This window comes from Pipistrellus kuhlii, unplaced genomic scaffold (assembly GCF_014108245.1).
Source record: "Pipistrellus kuhlii isolate mPipKuh1 unplaced genomic scaffold, mPipKuh1.p scaffold_m20_p_22, whole genome shotgun sequence".
Classification (NCBI taxonomy): Eukaryota; Metazoa; Chordata; class Mammalia; order Chiroptera; family Vespertilionidae; genus Pipistrellus; species Pipistrellus kuhlii.
In genome coordinates, this window is record NW_023425521.1 from 22,431 (window position 1) to 33,279 (window position 10,849).

The window sequence follows — 10,849 nt, forward strand, 5'->3', positions numbered from 1 at the left end:
CTCCACACATCACCCCTCTTTCTGCAGCTCTTCCTTTAAGACTCAGTTTAGGCATTAAAAAAAAACCAATTTATTGATTTCAGAGAGGGAGAGGGATAGAGAGATAGAAACATCAATGATGAGAATCATCATTGATCGGCTACCTTCTGCACACCCCCTACTGGGTATCAAGCTCACAACCCAGACATGTGCCTTTGGCCAGAATCAAACCTGGGACCCTTCAGTCTGCAGACCAACGCTCTATTCACTGAGCCAAACCAGCTAGGCACTTTGTGCTTGGGATGCCTCCCTTGGCCCTCTTTCCTCCCCTTCCCTGTCCTAATGAGCACGTAGCAGGTGCTCAACACATTAGATAAACTGAATGGGAAGGCCAAGTGTAACAAGTTACAAACTATGAGAAATCCTCAGGTGCGCTCGGCGGCGCTACGACCCTGCAGACGCGTTAATCTGCGCTCAGCGGGTTCCACGTGGCTGCGCCCAGCTCTCGGGCGCCGCCTGCCGCGATCGTGCCTCACGGCAGCTCTTCCTGGCGCCCCGCCTCTCCCCGGCGCCCATTGGCTGCCTCCCGTTCTCCCGCCCCTCCTCGGCTCAGCCATTCGGAGCCCGGGGGTGGGTGGGGCTTGCGGCCAGGGGTGGAGCGAGCGCCCGATTGGCTCTGAGGAAAGCGGCGACGTGGCGGCGGAGGCGGGCTGGGGCCTGAGCTGCAGCTGCGCCATCGGCGCAGGAGGCGGGAGGCGGGGCTGCCCGGCCGGCGCCGGAAGCACGAGTGGAGGAGAGATGCAGGTGGGGGAGCGGGAGCCGAGGGGATGGGGCGGGAGCTCTCCCGGGACCCCTGAGTTCGGTTCGGCCGGTCCGTCCCGAATCCCTTCCCCGGCCACCCTCCCGGGCGGGCCCTCCCCGCCCCTCGTCCCGGCCCCGCGGGCGCCCGTGACATGAGCGCGAGTGGCCCGCCCGCCCCGCCCCGCTCACACCGCTGTTTGTCTGTTTCCCGCCAGGACCACCAGCACGTGCCCATCGACATCCAGACCAGCAAGCTGCTCGGTAGGACGGCGTCCCCGCAGCCAGCTGTCTGGGGAGCCCGGCCCCGGCTCCGGCCCCCGCCCCTGCCCCTGCCCCTGCCGCCAGCAGCTGGGAGCCCTGCGGCCGGGGCCCCTGTCACACCGCTGACCGGCCGGCCGGCCTGTGCCCCGGCCTCGCTAACCGGAGCGGGAGGGGCCGCCCTGGTCTGCACTGGGCCCGGTTTTAAACCTGTGCGGCCGGTCACATCCTTCAGGCCGGGGAGGGGATGGCAGGTCTGAAATGGGACATGTATCGAATACATGCCCTTGACAGGAATTGAACCTGGGACCTTTCAGTCCGCAGACTTACGCTCTATTCACTGAGCCAAAACCGGTCTCGGCCATCTATTTATTTATAAACATTTTTACTAGAGGCCCAGTGCGTGACATTCGTGCACTGGAGGGAGGGGGGGGTTACAGTCCCTGTGCTCTCAGGGGATGTCCAACTGACAGCTTAGGCCCATCCCTAAGCCACAGTCTGACTGCCTCAGCGCTGCCACAGAGGCTGGCCACCGGGCAGGCTGGCCGCCCGCCTGGACCTCAGCCCATTTTGTGTCTGAGCGGCCTCCGGCTGTGGGAACGCACTGTGGGGCAGCTCCTGTGTTGAGCGTCTGCCCCCTGCTGGTCAGTGCATGTCATAGTGACCGGTAGTTCAGTACATTTGCATATTACCCTTTTATTATATAGGAGGAGGAGGAGGATAGGATTGATTTCAGAGAGGAAGGGAGAGAGAGAGAGAAGCATCAGTGATAAGAGGGAATCATTGACCAGCTGTCTCCTGCACGCCCCACACTGGGGATTGCGCCCATAACCCTGGTGGGAACCGAACAGCGACATCTTGGCTCCTAGGTCGACGTTCCACCCCCGAGCCATGCCAGCCGCCAGCCAGGGCTCCCTCTTTTTAAAAGCTCCGTCTCCCCTGAGTTTAGGAAGAAGGGGGACAGAGACCCAGTTGGCAATAAAGGCCTGTTAGTGGCAGGGCCATCTCCCTGAGGTCTGAATCTGGTCCAAAGAGCCGCTTCCCAGTTCAGGGCGAGGGAAGGACCCCTTCCTCCGGGGCACTGCACGGCTGCTGGGTCTTTAACTCCTTCCTGGATTAATGGGTGTGATGCCGTATCTTTCATTAGGATGTCAGTTTGCTTCTGGTTCGATGACATCCACAGAGGTTTTCTTCCTGAACATTTTAAAGGAGTACAGCAGAGGGAGTAGAATGATCACTACTGTGGGGCCCCCATGTTGGACCGATTATTATTATTATTATATTATTATTATTATTAGCCAGGGCAGGTTCTGAATTGACCGCTGTGGGCCAGTCAGTCCTGTGCAGTGGCCGCTTCCTTGGCTTCATTTCAGATCTGTCCCAGCTCTCCAGCCCAGGTGCAGCCTCAGTGTGTGAACTTGTCCTCGGTCACGGGGGGTACGGAGCAGGCCCTCAGTCATTCACGGACCAGGTTTTTAGGCACGTGGCATTGTACAAGGGAAGATCAGGAGGGTTTATGGAGTCCTTGCCATGTAACAGGCACATTGTTCAATGCTTTCCCTACATTTCCCCTTATACTCAGTACCTTATTATCCCCATTCTGCATGTGGGGAAACCGAGGCACGGAGGTTGAGAGACTTGCCCGGGGAAGTTGATAAATAGAAGGCGGGACCGCCTGAACCACAACGCCTAGCCCTTAGCTCTATCCTACTGAAAAAACACGCGTGGCTCTCAGCCGCCCTGACCCTCTCCTACTGAATGCATAGACCCAGGCCCAGCTTCCAGGTCAGTCACATGCAGTCACGTGTCCGAGGCGGGACTTCCCTGTAAAAACAGACCCGTGTGGTGCCGTCTTCGGGGCGCTACGGGGATTAGGGGCTTTGCGGTTGTTCATCCCCGCCGGTACTTGGCATAACCCTCTGTGTTTCTCATTGTCGCGGTTAATCCAGCCCCGAGGAAGTGGAAGTCGAACCTCATCCTCTGTCAGGAAAGGTGTAATTAGCCCTGGAAGCAGAAACATTATGGAGACTGTAGAGCGGTCAGAAGTGGCGCTTTGATGTCAGGACATAAAGCTTTTCTCTCTCCCTGTGGGGAGGCGACTGCTGTGGGGAGTCAGGCTGCCCGCGCCTGGTTAGCCCCCGCCAGCATCCCTTAGGGCCTGGCTTCTTTCCCAAATCCCCGTGACCCCCACACCTTCACCGGTGTGAGCACAACGTTCAGCCACTGTCGTAGCGTGGCTGGCCGGACGAATGGGAGCGCTGTGACCTGGGTGTTTCTCACGTAGACTGGCTGGTGGACAGGCGGCATTGCAACCTGAAGTGGCAGAGCCTGGTGATGACCATCCGGGAGAAGATCAATGCTGCCATCCAGGACATGCCGGAGAGCGAAGAGATCGCCCAGCTGCTTTCCGGCTCCTGTGAGTGCGTGGGCCACGTGCCCGGAGCCCTCCCCTGCGGTCAGTCACAGCGGGTCCCCAGAGAAGGATCTGTCCTGGGGGCTAGATGCTCATTTCTTCATCACACACTGATGGAGGCGGGAGCTGCGCATGATGGGAGAGCTGCGCTTATTTCCCTCACGGGCATGGGAGTTGGCGATTGGCCGGAGTAGCTGGGGGAGGTACTGGGATTCTCAATGTCTTTGCTGTTCCTTGCTTTCCAGACATCCACTACTTTCACTGCCTACGAATCGTGGACCTTCTCAAAGGCACCGAAGCTTCCACAAAAAACATTTTCGGCCGGTACTCTTCCCAGCGAATGAAGGCAAGTGTGGGCGAGGGTCGCAATGGGGTCAGAGCCTCTCCGGTCTCTCAGAGGATCCGGTGGAGAGCCTCCATGGCACGCTTCTGGAACTTTCTCTCCATCCCCATGGTGAATGCTAAAAGTAGCTCCTCTGGGGCGTGCTCGTTGGTGCCACACTCTTAAAATCCAGCGGGTGGTCCAGCCGGTGCTACAGAGGAGCACGGGGCGTTGTGCGTGATGTGATGTGAAGACCGGGGGAGCTGGCGCTGGGATGTGCCGTCCTGGCTCACTTCCTGTTCCTGTCCTCCGCAGGACTGGCAGGAGATCGTGGCCCTGTATGAGAAGGACAACAGCTACCTGGGTGAGGAGGGCAGCCTGGGCCTCCGGTCTCCCACTCCCATAGTTCCGGTCACTGAGCTTCCAGGAGACACAGACGTGGAGGGAGAGGCTGGGCTGTAGGCGTTGGCCGGGTCGGGGAGTAACTTCCAGTGCTGGGAGGTGGGTAACAGGCAAACGCCAGGCCCGACCCAGCAGGTGTGGGGGAGTTCTCCCCTCTGAGCTTTGGTAAGGTGGAGTGTGGGGCCCGTTCCCTCCGCACCCCCCGTCTCTAGTAGCAGAAGATGCAGGGATTACCCTGGGGCCATATCAGGTTCCTGAGAGAGTAATTGAGGGGCTGATTGTAGTTTGGGTGTGTTTTCAGATAGTATAAATAATAATAATTATAATAGCTAGTATTCACCAAGCACCTACCGTATTTTTCGGACCATAAGACCCTGCGTCTTATGGTCCAAATATAGCCTACACATATACTTTAAAAAAAAAGTTTTTTTACTTGCCCGGCTCTGTGTGGTCTCTGTGTGCTTGCCCGGCTCTAAAATGGTTCTAAATGCTGCTGTTTACTTTACAGGGTTGATTACATGTGTTTATGACTGTGATGTTGGGTTTTAATGCACATAAAATATTTTAGGACTCTATTTGTTTCAGAATCTTTTTTTCTTCATTTCCCTTCTCTAAAAACTGGGGCGTCTTATGGTCCGGAGCATCTTATGGTCCGAAAAATACGGTACTAAATACCTAAATCCAGGAATTGGGCTTGGTGTTTATGTGGATCCCTCTTTTGGTCCTCAGGGCAAACACTGCCGTCCTTGTGATACAGTGAGGACTGAGTTAGGGAGTTTAATGGCTGTCTTAGGTTCCACAGCGAGGGAGGGAGGAGCTGGGAGCCACCCCGTCTCTTCCCGCCAGCGAAGGGTACCCGTGTGCGTGTCCTGGGGCGTGCTGGCCTCCGGGCCGGTGTCTGAGGCGGACGTCCTGGCCCTTCTCAGTGGAGCTCTCCAGCCTCCTCGTCCGGAACGTCACCTACGAGATCCCCTCGCTGAAGAAGCAGATCGCCAAGTGCCAGCAGCTGCAGCAGGAGTACAGCCGCAAGGAGGAGGAGGGCCAGGGCGGGGCCGCGGAGATGCGGGAGCAGTTCTACCACTCATGCAAGCAGTACGGCATCACGGTGAGCGCGCGGGGGAGTGGGGGCCCCACACGCTGCCTCCGGGAAAGGCTCCCCCGCGGCCGGCCTGTGCCCTTCGGGGCCAGCTCTCTCCCGCCTGGTCCTCCATGCTTTCTTTAGTCCGCGGCCCCCTTCCCGCTGCTCCGCCTCAGCCTCCCCGCCCCCCCCAGGGAGACAATGTGCGGAGGGAGCTGCTGGCCCTGGTGAAGGAGCTCCCCAGCCAGCTGGCCGAGATCGGGGCGGGGGCCCAGGCCCTGGGGGAGGCCATCGACCTGTACCAGGCCTGCGTGGGCTTCGTGTGCGAAAGGTAAGGACCGCGCTGCCCCCAGCGGGGACAGTCTGCCGCCAGTGTCCCCGGCTGTTCTCTCTCCTCCACTCGCATTTCCCCACGGGACCCTTGAGCGGGGAGCTCTGCCCGTCGCCGGAACCCTGCTGGCCTCGTGGGCGGGCGGCCGGAGGCTCCGTTGCATGCCGTTGCAGCCCCGAAGAGGAGGTGCTGCCGATGCTGCGGTTCATGCAGAGGCGGGGCAACGCCACGGTGTACGAGTGGCGGACGGGGACCGAGCCCGCCGTGGTGGAGCGGCCAGACCTGGAGGAGCCGCCCGAGCCGGTGGAAGAGGACGCGGTGAGACAGGCCGAGCGGAGCTGCTCCCCACCCTCCCAGCGCACAGCCCCGGCCTCAGCCTGGATCAGCGTCCCAGAGGGGGAGGGGGTTTGTGTGAGAGGCTTTGGTGGAAGGGCCCGGGGGCCCGACGCCCCTATTTCTCAGGCCACTTTTTTTTTTTTAAATACATTTTTATTGATTTCAGAGAAGAAGGGAAAAGGAGAGAGAGAAACATCAACGATGAGAGAATCATCGATCAGCTGCCTCTTGCAGGGATTGAGCCCGCAGGCCAGGCACATGGGATTGAGCCCGCAGGCCAGGCACATGCCCTGATGGGGAATCGAACCGTGACCTCCTGGTTCAGAGGTCGATGCTCAGCCTCTGAGCCACGCCGGCGGGCTTTCTGGCCTTCCTCAGGTCAGACTAGAGAACCTCAGCAAGCTGCTTGGCTCTGAACTGGGAACCGTCAGTCCCATCAGCTCCGAGCTGGGCTCTCCCTGGGGAGCTCGGAGGCCACTACATTTAGACAGTGACTAGCACATCCCACTGAGGCGGCCGAGGCCCTGGGAAGGCAGGTCCCTCCCTATCAGCCCGCCTTCTGCGAGCTAACCCTCTGCCTCCTTCCAGATCGACTGGGGCGACTTCGGGGTGGAGGTGGCCTCTGAAGGGACAGACCCTGCCCAGCCCGCCGGCATTGACTGGGGCATCTCCCTGGAATCAGACTCCAAGGTGAGGCTGCCCTCTCGGTGCGTCTCTGAGGACTGCTTCAGTGAGGAGAACGTCTGGTCTGTGCCTTCGAAGGCACCATGGAAGCTCGTAGCTCAGACCAGGTGTGGTCCAGGGGAGGCAGCTTCCAAAGGGACATCTCAGCCACGTGACCTCTCCTGGTGTTTGGGGCGAGGTGGGGGCTGTCAGCCGGTGGTAACTCTACAAAGTGGGGGAGGGTCGCAACGCGCATGGCCTCGCGCCGGCCTCTTTGCCACGCACCATGGGCCTGCCTGTCCTTCCTGCAGTTGAGATGGGCGGTTGTTGTCCTTGGGGAGGGCTTCCTTTGCTGGGAGAATTCTGCCCACATTCCTGGGGTTCTTGGCTTTCCACCCAGGAAGCCTGGGGAGACGATGCTGCCGCTCTGCAGATCACCGTGGTGGAGGCTGGAACCGAGGGTGAGTGCACCGTCCCTGCCCGAAGCCCTCAAGGCTTTAGAGAGGATGGGGGCCAGCCATTCTGGCCAGGGGGCTCCCTGAGTGCCATAGGCTCCGAGTCTGAACTGACCCTCCCCACCCGCTGGGAGGCTGTAGCAGCGATGTGAGCCACTAGAGGGCAGTGCAGGCCGAGACTTCCCCCCATCGCCCAGAGGGCTGGCCTCACTCCTCAGACCCAGCGCTGCGGTCCTCACTGACGGGCTGAGACACCCGCATGGGTAACCTTCCCCCCTGGGGTTGGAACAGGAGGTGCTTTAGTTCAGTGAGTCCATGTCCGTATTAACCCACCGGAGCGGCTCACTGGGGGAGGTCTCCTCCGGTCCTCGGCTCCTCACCTCTCTGTCTCTCCCGGCAGCTCCGGAAGGTGTTGCCAGGGGCCCCGATGCCCTGACGCTCCTCGAATACCCCGAGACCCGGAATCAGTTCATCGATGAGCTCATGGAGGTACCGTCATCCTCGGCGAGAGGGTGGGAGCTGGCCTTGCTCCAGACCCCGACCCGCCCGTCCTGTTTCTATGAAGGACCCCAGAGATGCCCCATCCATTCAGCAAGGATTTATCCTGCCCTTTCTCAGCCCCTGGCGCTGCCTAACGTGCCGAGAGTGAGTGGGGAATAAAGCAGCCAAGTCCTTGGCCCCCTGGAGCTTAGGTCCAGTGGGAATGCAGACGGGAAACAGATGAGTGAAGTAAGAGATGCGGTACGTCAGGTGTTAACGGAAGTGCCCGTCAGGTGTTAACGGAAGTGCCCGTCAGGTGTTAACGGAAGTGCCGGAGGAAAAGGATGCCGGTGGGTTGCTGGGCTTTAGCTCCGGTGTCCAGGGAAGGCCTCGTGGTGAGGTGACCAGTTAGCCAGGATCTGAGGGATGCGGAAGCCATGCAGAGGCCTGGCCTAAAGCTCCAGGCAGAGGGCGCACGCCTTGCACCCGTGATGCACGGAGGCCGGCCTGGCAGAGCTGCGGGTGGACGGAAAGGCTATCAGAGGTGACGCATCTGGACTTGGGCTTTTTCTGCTAGTGACTGAGATGCTGTTAGAGGCTCAGAGCCACATGAGAATTTGTGTCAGTACTGCCCCGGGGCGAAGGTACAGCAGCCCAGGGTCAGGAGCCCGTGTTCTCGGTCCTTGTGGGCCTGGGGGCTGCCCTTGTTCCTCGCTGGGTCTGTTCCCTCCCAGGGCCCTGCGGCTGGGAGGCTTTGTGAAGATTATTGTCCTCAGCAGGTTCAGCCTCTTTCCCTCCAGAGAGGCTCCTCCTGGCCTCCATGGCAGAGGGGGATGGAGGGGATCAGCTTCCGTGGTTGAGTGAGAGGGACAGCTGTGGGCTGTTCTCAGAGCTTCCTAGTCCTTCCTATTCCAGGGATTCCTGCCCCTGAGTCTCATTCCTCCCCCGGAGAGAAGACACCTTTCCCGGGCTGAGAGGGCCCTCTGAATCTCTGCGTTCTGCCATCTGACCGCAGCGGGGAGGAAGCGGGTCCAGGCCTGGACGGGGCCTGCGGCAGGAACGGTGACAGCAGAGGCTGCCCAGGCTCCCCCGTGAGAGTTGGTGTGTTTCCAGCAATAAAACCATTCAGAGGAAGGAAGCCCTCCGCACCCAGAGCCTCACCCTTTCGTCTCATTCTTCGTTTGGGGCCGGCTGAGGGCTTAGCCTCAGATTCTCTTCTTGGTTTGAACCAAATCCTCTTCGTCCTCAGCTCGAGATCTTCCTGTCCCAGAGAGCAGTGGAGATGAGCGAGGAGGCCGACATCCTGTCTGTGAGCCAGTTCCAGCTGGCTCCAGCCATCCTGCAGGGCCAGACCAAGGCGAAGATGGAAACCATGGCGTCACTGCTGCAGGACCTGATTGGCCGGCTCACCAATCTCCGAATGCAGCACCTGTTTATGATCCTGGCCTCACCCAGGTCCGGCTTCCCCTTGGCATTGGGCTGTGCCGGGATCGGAGCAGGTCTCCTCCACCTGAAGAGTCCTCACCCCTGTCTTCTTCTCCGAGACCCCTTAGACCTCGTGCCTGCCCTCCATGGCTGGGCCTGCCCACCTGGGCATCTAGATTCTCTGGGGCAAGATGGGGGGGATGTGATGTGTGCAGGACCCGGAGGACAGGGGAGCCAGGGGGTGTCCTTACAGCAGAGGTGGAGGGATGAGGCCAACTAAGGGGTTGGTTTCCTGAGCTGCATCTTCACAGTGGAACAGGAAGCTCTGCTACACCCCTGCCCTGACCGCCCGCAGGTACGTGGACAGAGTGACCGAGTTCCTCCAGCAAAAGCTGAAGCAGTCCCAGCTGCTGGCTCTGAAGAAGGAGCTGATGGTGCAGAAGCAGCAGGAGGCACTGCAGGAGCAGGCAGCTCTGGAGCCCAAGCTGGACCTGCTGCTGGAGAAGACCAAGGAGCTGCAGAAGCTGGTAAGACAGGAAAGGGAACCCTACCAGGGGGGGATCCCCAGTTTCTGCAGAATGAGGCCCACTCGGCATCGCTGTCGCTGTCTTTCAGATCGAAGCTGACATTTCCAAGAGGTACAACGGGCGCCCCGTGAACCTGATGGGGACCTCTCTGTGACCCTCACGCCTCCTGCTCGTCTCCTCGGCCTTCAGGACGGGGCGGGGATGCCAGGGCTGATGTGGCAGGGCCTTTCCCAGCAAGAGACCAGGCTGCTGGAGGACGGAAAGCCACGTGCGGGAACCATCACCCAGATGGTGACCTTGGCACTCACTGGACTCTGCAAGAAGCTGTCTTGTGGGCCCTGTAGCCTGTCAGCCTGACAGCCCAGCGCCTCCCTGTTAACCCAGCTGGACTTAATAAAGAGGAAGAGACTGGCTGGATCCTGATAGTTTCTGCTTCTCTGGGCCTGGAGCTGAGGCTGCACACCTGTTTGCATGGGGGTCGTGATCCCCATGGTTCCCTGGGCCACCAGCTGTTCCTGTGCAGGCCCAGGTGAGGGCGCTGTCCTCTGGGTGGCAGGGAGGGACCAGATTAGAGTCTGCAGGTGGCTCAGCAAGGGGCTCTGGGGTCACTGAGTCAGGGGGCCCCCTTTTCGGAGCCAGGTCCAGCCTGCCCCACTCGGCCAGAGCCCAAGGGAAGCAGTCAGGTGGCCTTGCTGGAGCCAGCAAAGCTGTCTTTCCCTTTCAGCCACAGCTCTCCCCCCCACCCCCCCACCCCCGAGGGGAAATGCGGTTTGGGGAGGAAAGCTGATGAACAAGGTGCAGACAGGAGTTGTCACCTTCACTAGCTGCCTGTTCACTTCCTGCCCGTAACTGCCCGCGCTCTGATTGGGTAGAGCCCACCCCAAGACAGCACCCGTCTCCCAAGCCACCTACCCGTCTCTGCTTCCCAGGAAGGGTAGGGGCCAGGATGGCCGGCAATTCGATTTTAATTTCATAGCAGAGCAGTTGATTCATGGCTCTTTGTCGCCGGCGTTGACTCCCGTAATGACTTTCCATCAAAATGAAAAGTGGAGTGACACCACTCATTATTCCTGCTGCTTGTTATCTCAGTTCTGGGGAGGGCCGCCCCCTCCCCGCTGCCTTTCAGCCGCCCCGGACAGTGAGTGATGGCCCCTATTAATCACCGACCCCGCGGACTCCGCGGACACACGCCATCCAAAGGAGAGAGATAAGGCAGCATGAACTGCTGGAAGCTGCTCCTATCAATTAATGTCAGCCATCGCTTCCCCCCAATCTCTGCCTGCTCACCTTCTTTTGGGGGTCTTGGGGACTGAGACAAGTCCAGGAATTGCAAAGGGGAAAAACTGGTGTGGAACATCGAGGTAGAACTGTCCCTGGGA

General features: G+C 59.7%; 1 protein-coding gene across 1 annotated transcript; it reads left to right on the forward strand.

Moving 5' to 3' along the window:
* Positions 1–696: 696 nt before the first annotated feature.
* Positions 697–9,884, forward strand: CDK5RAP3 (CDK5 regulatory subunit associated protein 3). Its single transcript, XM_036451091.2, has 14 exons — positions 697–783; positions 996–1,041; positions 3,323–3,454; positions 3,697–3,797; positions 4,089–4,137; positions 5,102–5,280; positions 5,448–5,584; positions 5,758–5,902; positions 6,509–6,610; positions 6,984–7,044; positions 7,439–7,527; positions 8,768–8,973; positions 9,299–9,470; positions 9,559–9,884. Exons 1-14 carry the CDS (start codon positions 778–780, stop codon positions 9,622–9,624), a joined length of 1,491 nt encoding a protein of 496 aa, XP_036306984.1. The 5' UTR covers positions 697–777; the 3' UTR covers positions 9,625–9,884.
* The last annotated feature ends 965 nt before the right edge of the window (positions 9,885–10,849 follow it).